Here is a 17,680-nt window from a genome sequence, read left to right on the forward strand (position 1 = left end):
AGAAGGCTATGAGGGATCTTTTGAGGTGATGAATGTTCTAAAACTGGCATGGGCTGATGTTTGCACAACTGTAAATTTACTACACATCATTGAATCATACTCTTAAAACATGGATTTGATGGTATGTAATTACAATTTAATAACTCTGTTTAAAAAAAAGAGACAACTGGCAGGGCAGTGCCTGGCTGGCTCAGTTCAATGGAACATGTGACTCTTGATCTCAGGGTTGTAAGTTTGAGCCCTACATTGGGTATAGAGATTACTTAAAGATAAAATCTTTCAAATAAATAAATAAATAATAACTGGTGGCAAAGGTGTAGCAAAGCCATTGCTATTACTGGAAAGTTGAGCAAGGCTACGATAGTAGGAATATATCTTTCCACATTTCGTGCAAAGTCGATAACTGTTACCTGCAAGAGGGTTAGTCGGATAGAAGGGAGTTGACTGTTTTCAGAAATGAAACTCCCAGATCAGAGATATTTGTCATCTTACTTGGGAATGGTAAATAATTTTAACTGGCTCACCAATTCCCGTGCATTGTGAATATTTGCCTGGGGCACTATATTAAGGATTGCACATGAGCGTCTGGACTCAGTGGAATCGGATGTGGTAATGGATTATCAACATCCGCCGGCGGTGCAAGGGGGTGGAGGTGTGTGTGTGTGTGTGTGTCACATACATACCATCCTTTATCTGTCCGATGACACCCAGCTGGCCATGTGAAGGTAGCAGATCCACCACAGGGGGTGGGAAATTATCAAGAAAATGGAATAGAAACTTGTATTTTGTAATGTAAGGAGGTGAGAGGGTAATGAGCTTGTCTCTCTCCCTCTGTGTCTGCTACTCCTTGGGTCTGTGAACAGGGGATGAATTTGAGCTGAGGTGTGTTAGACACCATCGCTAGCCAGCGCTGCCATAACCAAGTACCACAGACTAGGTGGGTTCAACAGTAGTTCCAGAGGCTAGAAGTCCAAGATCAAGATGGCGGCAGGGTTGGTTTCTCCTGAGGCCTCTCTCCTAGGCTTGTAGATGGCCGCCTTCTACCTGTGTCCTCACGTGGTCTTCCCTCTGTTCAGGTCTGTGTCCTGATTTCCTCCTCGGGACACCACTCATTACATAGGGCCCACCTTAATGACCTCATCTTAATGTAATCACCTCTTTAAAGGCCCTGTCTCCAAATACAGTCACATTCTGAAGTACTGGGGATTAGGACTTCGACATATGAATTGGAGGTGGGGGGTACAATTTAGCTCATAACATGGGAAACTTTTTAAAAATTAAATAAGGTTAAAATGAAATAGAAACTATATGTTCAGAATCGAAACAAGAAAAAAATATTTCATTCCCTTTGAAGAATATGTATTAGTAAAGCAGCCCTTTGGAGCAGTGCCTTGTGCAAATGAGCTGAAGATGGGAGTGAATGCATATCCAGTCTTGAGTTTGTCCCTTAAGTGGCAAAGCCAGAAGTACTAACAGTTGAAGAGTCTCTGTTAGGTGGTCCCCGGTGGGCTGCCTCACCTGCCAGCATATTCCTCATTTAGTTTATGGTCTCACATCCTGGTTAGGTTGCTTTTTCAGGCTAAGATCCCAACTTGAGCATTGCCTTTCCCCCTCCATGGCAGAATGCCTTTCTAACAGCAGTTTGTCTGTGGATAGAAATAGTGTCTGTCCCCTACATGCTGCTATGATGAAGTCTTCCAAACATCCATGCTGTTGTTCCTTTGTGTCTTCCAGAGGCTTTCTGAAAGAAGCTTTCAGGAGAGGAGGCCCAGATGGCTCCAGTGCCCGCCTCATGAGGGGAGAGATCACGTTTTCCCAGGTAAAGGGACACTTCATAGACCCCCTCAAGAAGGCATTCTGTGCCCACATGCCCATCTCCCGCACTGACTAGAAGCTCTCTGATGGCAGACCCATGTTTGCTTCACCGATGTACCCCGTCTAGCACTTCCGTCGTAGGACTGGGATGGGGGCTTAGAGACCCACAGAGAGAGAGTTAAGACTGGCTTATTGTCTCTTTGCAGGATCTACCCCATGACTGGAAAATTGCCAACCCCTTGAAAATCTATACCAGGCAGAGTAGCGCTTTTTTTTTTTCTTCTTAAATGGTGATAAAATACACATAATACAAAATTTATCACCTTGATCACTTTTAAGTATGTAATTGTGTAATGTAAAGTATATTCACATTGTGAAGCCATCACCACCATCCATTTCCAGAACTCTTCATCTTGCAAAACTAAAATCCTATACCCCTTAAACAAAAACTCCCATTCTTCTTTTCCCCCAGCCTCTGGCAACCTTCCTGTCTCCATGAATGCGGCTACTCTAGCCACATTAGAGAAGTAGGATCATGCAATATTTGTCCTTTTGTGCCTCGCTTATTTCCCTTGGATGATGTCTTAAAAGTTCATCCATGCTGTGGCATGTGAAAGGCTTTCTTTCCTTTTTAAGGATGGATAGTTTTCCATTGTATGGATAGACCACATTTTGTTTGTCCATTCTTCTGTCAATGGACCCCGGGGTTGCTTCCATCTTTTGGTTATTGTGAATAATACCACTGTGAATATGGGTGTGCGAATATCTGCGTGACACCTTGCTTTCAGTTCTTCTGGGTATAGACCCAGAAGTGGGATTGCTGGATCATACAGTAGATCTGTTTTTAATTTTTTTTAAGGACCCTCCATCCTGTTGTCCAGAGTGGCTACCCCAGTTTGCATTCCTCTGAGCAGTGCACAAGATTGCCAGTTCGTCCACATCTTCGCCAATCCTCGTCAGTCTTTGTTTTGTTGTTTATTTGTTCTGTTGTTGATAGTTGTCATCTTGAGAGTAGCTGTTTTCAGACAGGGCCAATTGCGGGGAGGGGTTGTTAAGTAATAACTGGATAATGGGTGGGCTTTGGAGCCAGAGAGCAGGATTTGAATCACAGCTCCCACTTACAGACCGTGTCCCCCCCAGCAAGTTGCTTCACCTCCCAAAGGCCCAGTCTTGCCATCTGTAAAATGAGGGTGATCTACAGTCTACTTCATGGATAGTTAGGAAGCTAGGAAAGTGTCTCGCACGGTGCCTGGCACATAGCAAGTGCTAAATAAATAACAGTTACCATTGTGACTACAACCTCCACTGGTTTTTAACAAAGTAATCAGGATCTGAAACCATTTGAATTCTCAGTGTCTGGAAGAAGAAAGGCTATTGAGAATCTATAAGCACACAGAGAACATGGTCTATATTTTAACACTTTTTATGAATTAGAGCCACCTGTCGGTCTGTCAGAGAACTTAGGGCCCACTGTAGGAGAAAGCAGGAGTCCGCCTTTTCTGTGAAGGCACAGAGCGCGCGTGGATGCACGCGCTCTTGCACATGCACAGTGGCTGGTGACTGAAAAACTAATGATACTGCTGAGAATAAATGTGAAGTCAATAAGAAATCTGCAGTAATATTGTTGGAAGAGAAGGAAAGAGGGAAGTACAATGTGTTTTCAATGAACATAGGAATGATAGAGTGAAAATTCTAGTAATTGCTATGAAAACCCTGCACCCGTTCTGACTTCTTTCGTCCGTATGTAGCTTCTAGGCAACTTGAATGGTTAGCAGATGAGGTCTGAAATAGCAAATTGCAGTTGATCCTTGAACAACATGAATTTGAATTCACGGGTCTACCTATCCATGGTTTGTTTTTTTTTTCAATAAATACACATACAGTGCTGTAACCGCATTTTCCTCTTCCATGTGATTTTCTTTTTTTTTTTTTTTAAAGATTTTATTTATTTATTCATGAGAGAGAGAGAGGAAGAGCGAGAAGCAGGCTTCCAAGGAACAGGGAGCCTGATGCGGGACTCGATTCCAGGACCCTGAGATCATGACCTGAGCCGAAGGCAGACGCTTAACCATCTGAGCCACCCAGGCGCCCCCATTTGATTTTCTTAATAACATTTTCTTTTCTCTGCCTTACTTTATTATGAGAACACAGTATATAATACATATAACATATAAAATATATATTAATCAACTCTATGTGATTGGTAAGGCTTCTGGTCAACAGTAGGCTATTAGTAGTTAAGCTTTTGGGGAGTCAAAAATTATATGTGGGGCTCCTGGGTGGCTCAGTCGTTAAGCGTCTGCCTTCGGCTCAGGTCATGATCCCAGGGTCCTGGGATCGAGTCCCACATCGGGTTCCCTCCTCGGCGGGAAGCCTGCTCTCCCTCTCCCACTCCCGCTGCTTGTGTTCCTGCTCTTGCTATCTCTGTCTCTGTCAAATAAATAAATAAAATCTTAAAAAAAAAAAATTATATGTGGGTTTTCAACAATGTGGGGGGTTAGGGCTCTCAACCCCCACGTTATTCAAGGGCCAACTATATATTATGACAAAGGCTACTTAGGCTCAATTTGTCTTCAGAAATCATGTCTTGAAAATGAATGTCATCTTAATTTTTCATTTGTGTGTATGGGCACCTGGGTGGGAAATTTTTTCTCATTTGTGTGTACAATACAAACAGAAAAGTACACAAAGTATACAGTTTAATGACTTTTCACACAAACTGCACCCATGTCACTGGCACCCAGATTAAGAAATAAAACATAATCAGCACCATGGGCACCCCACTTACGCACCTTCTAACGCTACCCCTCCAAGAGTAACTAACCATCCTGACTTCCAACCTTAGAGATCACTTTTACCTATTTTGTACTTTATGCAAATGGAACCACACCGATAAATCTTTTGTATCTGGCATCTTTTCCTCAACACCGTATTTGTGAGAATCATAGATGTCATTGTATGCAGTCATAAATAGTTTTATTCTCATCGCTGCATGATATTCCATTGTATGAAGATACTCTGATCTGTTTATCCATTTTTTTTTCACCCTGAGATGGAAAGGCATTGGGAGATTTGGAGCAGTGAAGTGACATTATGTATATATATTGGCAGCAAGGAAAAGAGTTTTTTAAAATTTTATTTTATTATTTATTTGTCAGGGGGAGAGAGAGAGAGCACGCACGAGCAAGCACAAGCAGGGGCAGTGGCAGGCAGTGGGAGAAGCAGGCTTCCTGCTGAGCAAGGAGCCCCATGCAGGACTCGATCCCAGGACACTGGGATCATGACCCGAGCCAAAGGCAGACGCTTAACCCACTGAGCCACCCAGGCGTCCCAAGGAAAAGGTTTATTCGAGAGGCAGCCAGACAAGGAGATGGGAAGGCAAGCCTCAAATCCACCTCCTGACTGATATTTTTAAAACCTCATTCTTGCTGCTGCATAAATAGACCAAAAGGGCAAGGATCATTATAGACTAATTAAGGAAGCTATTGGAAGATCTGGGTGAGAGATGGTGGTAGCTTGGACTAAGGTAATATTGGTGGAAGCAGTAAAAAGTGATCCAAGTCTGGAATATTTTGACAGTAGATTCCACAGGCCTTCCTGATAGATTGAGTATGAGTATGAGAGAGGAATGAAGGATAACAAACGTTTCTGACCAGAACCAACTGACAGTTATCAGTTGCTGTTCGCTGCTCTGGGGCTGGGAAATCAGGTGCCCGATTTGGGATATTTCAATTTGAAATGCCTATTGATCTCCAAATAGAGCGTGCAAGAGGCAGCTGCATATACAAACCCAGAGCTGAAGGAACATCTTACACACACACACACACACACACACACAGCATATAGATGGCATTTTTAATGCCACTGGACTCAGTGTGATCACTGAGAAAGGGAGTATAAATGGAGAATCCAGAATCCTGGGTACTCTAGTATTAAAGGTCAGGTTGATGAGGGGGACCCAGGATTGAGAGATGGAGAATGAATCTCCACCGATAAGAGAAACATTAGGAGGGTGTGGAGTCCTGAAAGCCAAGGATTTATCAAGTTTCAGATGAAGAGAGTGGCCATCTGTGTTGATGCAGCTGATGGGTCAGGCAAAATGAAGGCTGGCAAGTGCCCATTAGATACAGCAACACAACATGGAGGTCACTGATAACCTTGGCGAGAGAGGGTGGAATGTGGAATGAGGAGGTCAAAGCCTGATCAGACTATGTTCAAGAAAGAATGAGAGAAACGGTTTGAAGACTATGTGAAGTTTTGATACAAAGTGGGGTAGAAAAATGGGGCAGTAGAAGGAGGGGATAAGGTCAAGAAAGAGGTTTTCTTTATGATAACAATATGCTTGCATGCTGATGGCAATGGTCCCATAGCGAGGGAGATTGCTGATAAAGGAATGAGGAAGGGAGACCCACTGGAGCCACGTCCTTGAAACAGAAAGGGATGGAATCTAGATGGAGGGGTTGAGCTTTGATAAGAGCAATGGACCATTATGCATGGTAACAGAAGGGAAGATGGAGTTCTTGGCCACTAATGCTGGTAGGTGGATGGTGATGGTGAGAACTTGTGAAAATTCTCTTCTAATTATTCTCCCTTCCTCCAATCCTCCTCACTGTTTCTGGGATGACCTCCCTAAAATGCAAATCTACTTATGTAACTCTCCCACTTAACTATATATATATATATTTTTTTCTTTGTGTAACAGTCTAAGGCTGCAAGAGTTTTATTATTTTTACGGAAAGGTGAATACTTCCATTATTTTTCCAATTTCATTAATGGTTTTAGTCTACTCACATTTTATATTTTATCTTGCATCAGTTTTGGCATTTGTATCTTTTTTTTTCTTTTTATCTTTTGGCCCCCTTCACCCATTTCTCCCACCCCGTCCCCCACCACCTGCCTCTGGCAACCACATTCTCTGTATCTATAAGTTTGGCTTTTTTTGTATTTTTTGTTTTTGTTTCTGTTTTTAATTTAATTCCCACATATAAGAGAGATCAGACAGTATTTGTCTTTCTCTACCAGACTTATTTCATGTAGCATAATGCCTTCGATGTTCATCTAGATTGTCACAAATGGCAAGATTTTGTTCTTTTTTATGGCTGAATAATATTCCATTAAAGTTATATACCACATTTTCTTTATACATTCATTCATCCATTGATGGGCATCTAGGTTGTTTCCACATCTTGGCTATTATAAATAATGCTGCAGTGAACATGGGGGTGGGGTGCAGATATCTTTTTGAGTTAGTGGTGTTGTTTTCTTTGGATAAATACCCAAAGTGGAATTGCTGGATCATAGGGTAATTCTAGTTTTAATTTTTTGAGGAACCTCCAAACTGTTTTCCATAGTGGCTGCACCAATTTACATTCCCACCAACAGTGTGAGAGTGTTCCCTTTTCCCTACGTCTTCACCAACATTTGTTATTTCTTGTCTTTTTGATAATAGCCATTCTAATAGGTGTGAGGTGATATCTCACAGTGGTTTTGATGCACATTTCCCTGATGATTAGTCATGTTGAACATCTTTTCATGTGTCTGTTGGCCACCTATATGTCTTCTTTGGAAAAAATGTCTTTTCGGGTCTTCCATACATTTTTTAATCAAGTTGTTTGCTTTTTTTGCCGTTAGGTTGTATGAGTTCTTTATATATTTTGGATATCAGCCCCTTATCAGATATATCATTTGCAAATATCTTCTCCCATTCAGTAGGTTGCCTTTTTGTTTTGTTGATGGCTTCCGTCGCTGTGCAAAAGCTTTTTATTTTGATGTAGACCTAATAGTTTATTTTTGCTTTTGTTGCTTTGCTTTTGTTGTCAGATTCAAAAAATCATCAGCAAAACCTATGTCAAGGAACTTACCACCTACATTTTCTTTTAGGGGTTTTAGGGTGTCAGGTCTTGTGTTGAAGTCTTTCATCCATTTTCAGTTGATTTTTGTGTATGGTGAAGTGGTCAAGTTTCATTGTTTTGCATGTGGCTGTCCAGATTTCCCAACACCATTTATTGAAGAGATTGTCCTTTCCCCATTGTATATTCTTGGTTTCTTTGTTGTAAATTATTTGACCATATATGTATGCATGGGTTTATTTATGAGCTCTCTATCATTCTGCTATTGGGGTTTGGGTAGTTTTCAGTTTGAACTATTACAAATAGTGCTGCTATGATAGTGTATAAACATATCACAATCCATTTTGCTGCTAATAAGTGTATTAGTTACCCAGGGCCGCCATAACAAAATACCGCAGACTGGGTGGTTTAAACAATAGACATTTATTTTCTCATAGCTCTGGAGCCTAGAAGCCCAAGATCAAGGTATTGGCAGGGTTGGTTTTTTCTGAGGTCTCTCTTCTTATCTTGTAGTGGCCATCTTCTGTGTCTTCGCAGTCTTTCCTGTGTGTGTGTGTATGTGTGTCCTAATCTCCTGTTCTTACAAGGACACCAGTCAGATTAGATTAGGGCCCACTCATGACCTCATTTTACCTTAATCACCTCTTTAAAGACCCTACCTTCAAGGACAATCACTTTCTGAGGTGTGAGGGCTTAAGACTTCAACATGAATTTTGGGGGAACCCCATTCAGCCCATAAACAGGGGCATTTGTGTAGCTTGTAGTTTCAGGGCTCTTGGAAATAATGCTCCTGCAAGTGCATACACAAACATGTCTTTTTGGTGAACATACGTAGACATTTCCATTGGGTGTGGGTCTAGGAGCGGAATTGCTGGCTCAGAATGCGTATGATCAGATTTAGTAAATGCTGCCAAAAGCTTTTTCAAAGGAGGTACCAATTGATCGTCCCTCATCAATTCACTCTTACAGTGGGTGCCACTCATGGAAGAAGACTGCAGGAAATGTTCTGAGGACTCTGGAATCCGCCTCCCTGAGAATTTCTCTGTAAGCCAGATCTTTGGCAAGGCAGCTGCAGCAAGAAAGATCAACCACCCCATGCTTCAGGCAGCTCTTGCCCTCAGAAAGAAGGGTAAGGATCCAATACTGGCCGTTCTCTGAACCAACCACACTAGAGCCCTTGGGTGTGTTAGGTCAGAATACATCTATATGTGTTCCGAGAGCACAGATCTTCTGGACCTTGATGGAAAGCCGTTCTTAAAAACATAGCCCTGAAGTAAGTTTTATCAAATGGCAAAAAATAGCACTATCAGAATAGCTGGGGAAAAAAAAATGAAAGAATTTTATTTAACAAAGCAGTGTGTGCCAGAGACTGCGTTGTGAGCAAAGTTCTCTCCCTCCAGTGACACTAGTAATGACCCAACCTCTTGTCACAGTGATTGAAAATCAAGGCCTTTTAAGCAACTGTGATTGTCTCAGCCTCTGAATGTCAAAGTGACTGAGCTATGAGCTGGCTGACATGAATTCAGATGGTGTCAAATGGTCTGGGACATGAGCTCATGTTCATCCAGTAGGGATTTATGTAGTTTTGGAGCCCAGCTCTTCTTCACAGGTATATTCGAAATCATTCTACCCACTTATCAGCAGACTTACCAGGTCATGGCTCAGCCATCCCATGTCCATGTTTCTCACTCATGTTCCATGGAAAGGGTCTCACCACTGACTCATCAGTGCCTTGTTTCCAGCACCCCCTACTTCTTGCCCTTCTTGGTTAGGGGGAGAAAGCCAGGGATAATGCCATTTCTGCTGACATTCCTCTAGTTTTGAAATGGGAATGCAGTCTCCGACAGCCAAGGCAAGAATTTTGAAAGATAGTCAAGCAGAGTTTTCAGTAACATAGACTTGGAAGGAGCACTGGAGGGGCAGTCCAAAGGCAGGATTCTGGGCCTGGCCCAGTTCTGCCTTCACTGTGTGGCTCTGGGAAGCTCCACATTTGTCTGAGCTTCTGTTTGCTCATCTGGTAAGATCTGTCCTGCCTATTCCAGAAGTGGTAAGGATCACATGAGCTGATGAAGATCACAACCTCTTGCTCTACAATTGCAAGAAATTAAGGGATGTAGTGTTTCTATCAGTGCTTCTGAAAGCCCTTCATGTACCCGGTCTGCTTACTCTCCTGTCTCTGTGTCAGGAGGTGCTTATGGGTAAAGATGATTCTTGTCCCATCTGTCAGTTTAGAAGCTGGGCATCAAGAAGTTGATGCAAAGAAGAACCCTGCGTGGCCCCTTCTTTGGGGTTCCCTGTGGGGTTATCCTGAGCTTCTTGGAGCAAAGTTCTGTATCTGGTCTAGTCACTGGTGACTTCTCATTCAGGATATACAACCTGCATCCTCACCAACAACTGGCTGGATGACAGTGCTCAGAGGGGCAGCCTGGCCCAGCTGCTGTGTCAGCTGAGGCCGCACTTTGACTTCCTGATAGAGTCGTGCAGGATCAGAATGGCCAAGCCTGAGCCGCAGATCTACAGGTTCGTGCTGGACACCATGAAGGCCAGCCCCAGTGAGGTATGTAGACACTTCCTTTAGTGAAAAAGAATGTTCTAGAGATAATTGCAAATAAGAAAAATTGAGAAGGAGTGAGCAGATGGAGGACATCTGGGGCCTGGTGGTTTGATTCTAGGTCCAGTGGCAGGTTCCCACTCTCCCAGGCCAGGACTTCTGAAGGACTTTACCTGTCCCTTCAGTCTAGAACATTCTACAAGAGATGGGCATGTGGCCCCTCTCTGTGGCTTTTATAGGTCAAAACAGGTATTGTCGAAACTGCTAGACCCGCTGCCTTAGTTTGCCTATAAAGAAACGTAGACCCTGGGAGATTTTCCCAAGACCACAAGGCTGGTAAGGGTTACGGTCACCCTACCAAAGGGTGAGTGGAAGTGGGCTCCAATATTAGAGCTATCTCCTCTAGGAACCCCTAAATTCTGTCTTCATACTCTCTCTAAGTATCTATTCTAAAATTCTGTTTCCCTTGTATTCCCCACCTCTAATTTTCAAAAAGGCAATTAGACCAAGATTAAATACCTTTCCCTGATGTTTCTGACCCTTTCTTGTTGGCCCCATCTCATCCACAAGCTGATCAGATGAAACCCTAAACTTCCTCACAGGGAATCCTTACCGGGCTCAATCCCAGAACCCTTCCTATCTCCTCTTAAACTTTGCTCCTGCTCTTCTCAACCCCTGGATTAAGCTTTGTAACAGTGCTCTAAATTTTAATATACCTATAAATAAATGTCTTCTCATTTCTGGCTTTTGGGTTGTCAGATGAGCTGCTTAGAAGTCTGGGCCTGCCCTAATCCAAGATGATAATGCACTTATGCTTTCTTCTACAACTTTAAGGATTTTTTTTTATTTTAAAATTTAAATATTCAGAATTTATTTTGGGGGAAGATGTGAGGGAAGTTAACTGTTTTCCCCCAAACAGTTAAAATAATTATATAATCTTTTAAGTACTATTTTTCCTCACGAGGTGGACAACACAAATTGTCATTTATATTTGGGTTCATTCCTCGACTCTCTTCTATTTCATTTGATATGTCTATATCTCTTCTAGCTCCCCACTTTTTTTTAAATTTTACCTTTTGTAGCTTCATAATTTGTTTTAGTATCATTACAGTTCTTTTCCAGATTTTTTTTTATCTGTTCATACATGTTGATTTCCTAGATGAATTTTAATATCACCCTGATAACTTTATATCCTTCCTTAATTTTCTTACAGTTTCAGAATTCAGGCTGAAACCCACAAGTGTGTGTGGGAATCTGTACATCTCTCTGTGTGTTTATGGGTACGCTGATGTAATTCAATATTTTTAATTTTAAGAGTAAACAGATATGTGGAGGAAAACATAATTCTTCACCTTGTAGTCATAAAATAACCACTATTCACATTTTAATGTGTGTCTTTCCAGTGCTGTCCCTCACTGGTGAGTTTTGCTTTGGATTAAAGTGATGCTAGTGTCCCTGCTATTTGGATTCAGGTTGTGTTCTTGGATGACGTTGGGGCTAATCTGAAGCCGGCCCGTGACTTGGGGATGGTCACCATCCTCGTCCGTGACACAGACACAGCCCTGGCAGAACTGGAGAAAGTAACTGGGGTGCAGGTAACTCTCTGGGTTGCACTGGGTCGGGTTTCCTGCCCCTTCTCTGTGTTAGGGGTGTAGGAGACACAGCAGGCGAGAGGGGGACCGGTTCAGGGAGTTCGTTGCTCCCTGATGGGCCTTCAGCATGCTGTCCCTGAAGAACTTCTTGTTTCTTTCTCTGCTGTCATGAGCAGAGAAGCGATGCTCTGAGAGCAAGAATCCATACCAGTCAGAGTCAGAGGAACCAAGACCCAAGGCAGGAGCGAAGCTTTCAAAGCCACCAGACTTCACTGTATTTATTTATTTATTTTAATTTTTTAAGTTAAAAAATATTTTTATTTTTAGACTTGACTTTTTAGAGTAAATATCGAGAATTTAGCTATTAGGTCTGCCCCAGTGGGGGTAGGGAGCACAGTCCTCACCTGGTCTGCCTGGTTATACTGCTGGGACTCAGTGGAGTGGTTTAAACCATCCCTCAGAGAGGAGGGACGCCCTTAATGATGCCCCAAGGGGGCTGCCTGGGGATTAGCCTGTGGTGCCAGAGCCGAGGCCCCTTTTGTTATTTTGAGTTTACCTAAGATCTCCATCCCACTGAGCCCCAGAGTCCCAGGGCCAGTTACACAAGGCTTTTGCAGGAATGCAATGCTTGTGTCGGGGCGGGTGGGGGGGGGGGGCGCATGCACCTGGCTGAGCTAGCTGGACGGCGCAGCCATCCCAACTTTTTCTCAAAGGGCACTGTGTCCGTTTCCCTGAGCTGCCATAAAATACACAGACTGGATGGTCGAGACAACAGTCTCACGAGGAGGCCAGAAGTCCCAAGATTAAGGTGTTGGCAAGGGCAGTTCCTTCCAAGACCTCTCTCCTTGGCTTGTAGATGGCCACATTCTCCCTGTGTCTTCACATGGTCTTCCCCCAGGTGTGTCCAAATGTCCTCTTCTTTTACAAGGACACTGGCCAGATTGGATTCTGACTCCAATGACCTCCTCTAACCGTAATGACCTCTTTAAAGACCTTATCTACAAACATAGTCACATTCTGAGGCCCTGGAGGTTAAGACTTCAACCGATGGATTTGGAGGGGACACAATTTAGCCCCCCATGATAGGGACAAATGACTTTTCATCTTTTTTTTTTAAATTTTATTTTATTATGTTAGTCACCATACAATACATCATTAGTTTTTGATGTAGTGTTCCATGATTCATTGTTTTCGTATAACACCCAGTGCTCCATGCGGTACGTGCCCTCGTTAATACCCATCACTGGGCTAACCCATCTCATCTTTTTTTTTTTTTAAGATTTTATTTATTTGAGACAGAGTGAGCATGAGTGGGGGGAGGGACAGAAAGAGAGGGAGAAGCAGGCTCCCCTCTGAGCAGGGAGCCCAATGCAGGGCTTGATCACAGGACCCTGAGATAATGACCTGAGCTGAAGGCAAATGCTTAACCGGCTGAGTCACCCAGGTGCCCCTGACTTTCCATCTTTAACAAATAAATAAAATCTATCTAATGACTTCACAGCCATAAACTGTCTTGCCCAAGCTTGATCTGTCCTTCAGCAAGCCTGGAAGTCTCATGCAACAGAGGAGAAAACACCCAGACTTGGAATCCCAGCATCCACCTGCTTGTCCCACTTACTAGTTGTCCCCTCGTCACATACGAGTCACAGAAGACTGTCCCATAATCGGGAAAGTAAGCCATGCCTCACCTGTCTTCTCCAGAGTAGGGGGAGGATACAAGGAAGAATGAGAACTAGTCCTTTTTAAATGGAGGAGACTTGCCTCTTCTCTCTCAGGAAGGCTATGGGACTCAGTCCTGAACAGGCTTTGTAAATTGTAAAAACAGCAGGAGAACGGTGAGAGCCGGAAACCCCCATCCCCTCACCCCTGGAAAGAGAAGGACATCCCTTAGGAGGCCAGGGATACCTCAGCAGAAGGGCCCCAAGGGACCCTGGTCCTTGGTTAGTGTCTTGGCTCCCTCAGGCCGGACAAGGCTCATTGCCATCAGAGGGCACCCAGCTGCCCATCCCTCCCACCACACCTTGAATCCTCTCCAGGTGCGATGGAGATAGGGGGCTTGCCTTCTGATTCCCCCGCTGAGGACATCCAGGCAGACTCTTCCATGTTTAAAAAAGGAAGATAAATTTCATGGTTTACTTCCCCCACTTTAGAGGTCGGAGCCACTTCTTCCTTAGGTCGCATATTTGGGACTAAAGATGAGCGATCTAGTAGTAGGAGTCGCTAATATGTCCCTTCCTGTGAATAAGTTCGCTTACATGTGTCAGCATCCTGTCCTTTGTCATTTCTGTCTCAAGAAACCTGACATGAATAAGGTAAAGAAGCCCCTTAAGAAAGACCATGTGAGGGCCCAGGGCAGAGGTGCAAAGCCAAAGAGAGAGGACTCAGGAGGAGCCAAGCCTGAACCAACCAAGGTGTTGGACTCCCGGCTTCCAGAACTGAGAGACATAAATGTCTGTGGTGTCAGTCACCCAGTCTGTGGCGCATGGTAATGGCAGCTGGAGCAGACGAATCCAAAGGCCCAGAGAGTCTGATTTTGGCCAGCGTGAAGGAGAGACCCTTCAGCAGAGCCACACAGTGATGGGATGGCTGCTGTGTGAACTTTGCGCTCCCGATGGTGTCCAACGTGAGCCTGGGTGACCACCTGAGGAACTGCCATAGAGAAGGATTATAGTCCTTGAAGTACGAAAGCTCAGCATTTTAGAGCAGGTGGTGTTTCTTTCCTGCTGATGTAAAGTTCAGGCGGTGGTGGCCAGGGGCTTTGCTTCATGCAGCTGTTCAAGGACCCGGGTTTGACAGAGGACCCACCGTCTTTCCCTGCTGTGTTCTCCCGGGTCACACCAGGCTCTCAGCCAGAAGGCAGGGGGCGGGGGGTGCGGTAGAGAATGTAGAGAACGGCGTGGGGATTTTAAGGAGCCAGGCTGACAGGCCACGCTCTTCTGTCCGAAGGACCCGGTCACGGGCTGCACTGAACTAAAACGGAGGGGGAGATGAGTACAACTCTGTGCTTGCAGGAGAGGGACAGGGCTGGGCAGTCCCCTGGAGGACGCAGGGGCCCGTGACACAGATGCCTGGAGCCAGCACTCTGGACTTTGGGAAACTCTGTCTGAGAACCTCTCACAGAAGGAGCCTGCTCCCTCTCTCCCTGTCCCCTTTTCCTTGCAGCTTCTCGGAGCCACAGCCCCTCTGTCAATCCCGTGCAATCCGAGTGATGCGAGCCACGGATACGTGCCAATAAAGGTATGTGAGCACTCCCCCCCAATCAGCCGCGTCCGCCCTGACCAGCCCACCTACAACGGCCTGCAGAGACATTTGTTAAATATCAAGGGTAGCTGAACATCCACTGTTCATAGGGAAATAACATTTCTCCATATAATCATTCCTCCAAAATCACAAGACATGGATCATGCCTTAGGATATACAAAGCAGTGTACAGATGCGGTCAGACTCCCATGGAAAAACGGGTCACACGGGGCCTTGAGTAGCCCAGGCGTGCTGACGTGCATCTGTGTCTGGCCTGTGATCTGGGGAGAACCTGTTTTCATCCAGCAGGTATTTATCAAGCACTGCCGTGGTGTCAGCCATGGGCCAGATACGAGGGATGCAGTGAGGAACAAGACAGACCCATCCTCAAGGAACCCATAGCGAGGATAAAGAGACAGAATTAGTCATTAAAACAGCTGTGGTCAGGGCTACGGCAAGGCCAAGGCCATGTGCAGAGCGGCCCCGACTCCCGAGCCAGCCAGGATACAGAGCAGGGTGGTAGAATGTCTTTGTGGATTCACCTTGGAATCCTTCTTCATTTGTCATTGGTCCCATTTAAATGGGAAGAGACCTAGAACAGCTCATAAAAAAACAAGATGGGACAGTTGCTTTGGGCCAGATAGAACCAGTGTGAATCCTGGCTTCGGCACTAAGTTTGCAAATTTAGGTACATTTTTTTATCACTCTGAATCTCAGTGTACACAGCTTTATAATGAGGTGATGCTAATACCTCCCTTCAGTGTTCTTTTTTTTTTTTTTTTTTTTAAAGATTTTATTTATTTATTTGACAGAGACACAGAGAGAGAGCGAACGCAAGCAGGGGGAGTGGGAGAGGGAGAAGCAGGCTTCCCGCCGAGCAGGGAGCCCGATGCGGGGCTCGATCCCAGGACCCTGGGATCATGACCTGAGCCGAAGGCAGACGCTTAACTACTGAGCCACCCAGGCGCCCCTCTTCAGTGTTCTTGTATGGATTACACTTGACCCTTGAACAACATGGGTTTGAACAGCATGGGTCCACTTATCTGAGGATTTTGTACAGTACAGTGCTGAGGATGTATTTTCTCTTCCTTAGGATTTTCTTAAGAACGTTTTCTTTTCTCTAGCTCACTTTATAAGATTATAGTATATAATACACATAATGCAAAATAGGTGTTCATCGACTGCTATCGGTAAGGCTTCCAGTCAATAGGAAGCTAGTAGGAGTTAAGTTTTGGGGGAGTGAAGTTATATGCTATTTTTGACTACGCAGGTGGGGGTCAGTGCCCCTTATCCCCACATTGTGCGAGGGTCAACTGTCATTGAAATACTGTATGTAGACCATGGGGCATTGTACCCGGCACCTCTGTGCTCCATAAACTGGAGCTGGTGGCATGAATGGGGCAGGTCTCCAGATCCAGGGGAAGTCCTGCTGCTTGGAGGACAGCCCCTCAAGGATTTATTGAGTATTTGTTGTTTTCGGGGCACCGAGAGAAATACCAAGATGAATGGAGTATCTTCTAAGACCTCAGGAATTTTGCAGTCTAGTGAGATACATATCCCCAGCCCCTGCACTTACAACCCAGGATGGGGTCCTTGTCTGATGGCGGTGCCCCAGCACGCTGCAGATGGGCTCCGTGAGGGTGGAGGCTGCATCAGGAAATGTTTAGCAGCGATGGTGAAGTGGGCATGAAACGATAAGTGTGAGCTGGGTAGTAAGAAAGGGCTAAAGCTACTGTCAGGGTCAGCCCAGCCCCTCCTGTAACCCTGGGCACTCCTGAAGGGGTGGACGCTTCATGAGGTCCCTTCAGACCTCATCTCCAGTATCAATGAGCAAGGGGCTCTCGGCTGGGATCTGGGCTGTGACCTTGTGTCTTCAACCCCATAGACAGGGTTATTCCATAATCCTCTTGAGGCTCGCAGGTCCAGTCAGTTTCAATACCTTTCTCATTTGACCTTGAAGGAGGGTGATCAGAACTGCTTTATCACCCCCTCTGTCTTCACCCCAAATTAAAGGCCTGGGGCAGTGACCTTTGGGGAGTCCCAGCCAAGCCCCACTCTGTGGGGCGCTATTCCATCGATCTCCACTGAATACTAATGCCACACAAGCTGGGTTAGGTCTTTCTTGTTTTCTGGCTTTATGGCAATTTTATTAACATATCATTTAAAGGATGGGAAAGTATGTGCATATGCTGAGCAGCAAAAGGGAGACTCTTAGTTTAGGATCCATTTAGAGCTGGGGCATGTTAGGATCATTTCCCTGGACATCAGTACTGCAACCCTTTTCAATATAAGGGATAGAATTTCAAGTTAAATCCCTTCCTTTGCCAAGTACTAATGAGAAGACTATGGAACATGTTCTGATAAGATTGTAGACCATGAAAGAGTTTGTGAAATGTCAGCCTAATGTTTTCTTGAGCAGAGTAACTCGCTGGGAATCATAAATGAAACTTCCGGTTAGAACATGAGCTTGGAGTAATCTGAGATGCAGCTACATAGAATTGTACCAAGTGAATTTCCATAAGTAAAGCTTATTTTTCCCATTTATGTCCATTAGAAAGTTGGAGATACTTTTGGGGGGAAATAGAGCACTCTGATTGGATATTGCTTTAGTTCATGTGCTTAGACCACATGGT

General features: G+C 44.6%; 1 protein-coding gene across 2 annotated transcripts in view; it reads left to right on the plus strand.

Annotated features, from left to right (window-relative positions):
- Positions 1-17,680, plus strand: part of EPHX2 (epoxide hydrolase 2) — a 69,696-nt gene that overhangs the window by 10,423 nt on the left and 41,593 nt on the right. The window contains exons 2-6 of one of the 2 annotated variants that reach the window (XM_035022606.1): positions 1,735-1,819; positions 8,634-8,793; positions 10,031-10,221; positions 11,688-11,810; positions 14,970-15,044. In XM_035022606.1, coding sequence (XP_034878497.1) covers positions 1,735-1,819; positions 8,634-8,793; positions 10,031-10,221; positions 11,688-11,810; positions 14,970-15,044 — 634 coding nt within the window. The remainder of the gene's footprint in view (positions 1-1,734; positions 1,820-8,633; positions 8,794-10,030; positions 10,222-11,687; positions 11,811-14,969; positions 15,045-17,680) is intronic. The other variant, XM_035022607.1, reaches the window with a different exon arrangement.

Source organism: Mirounga leonina, unplaced genomic scaffold (genome assembly GCF_011800145.1).
Source record: "Mirounga leonina isolate KUSES-001 unplaced genomic scaffold, KU_Mleo_1.0 Mir_176, whole genome shotgun sequence".
NCBI classification, from domain to species: domain Eukaryota; kingdom Metazoa; phylum Chordata; class Mammalia; order Carnivora; family Phocidae; genus Mirounga; species Mirounga leonina.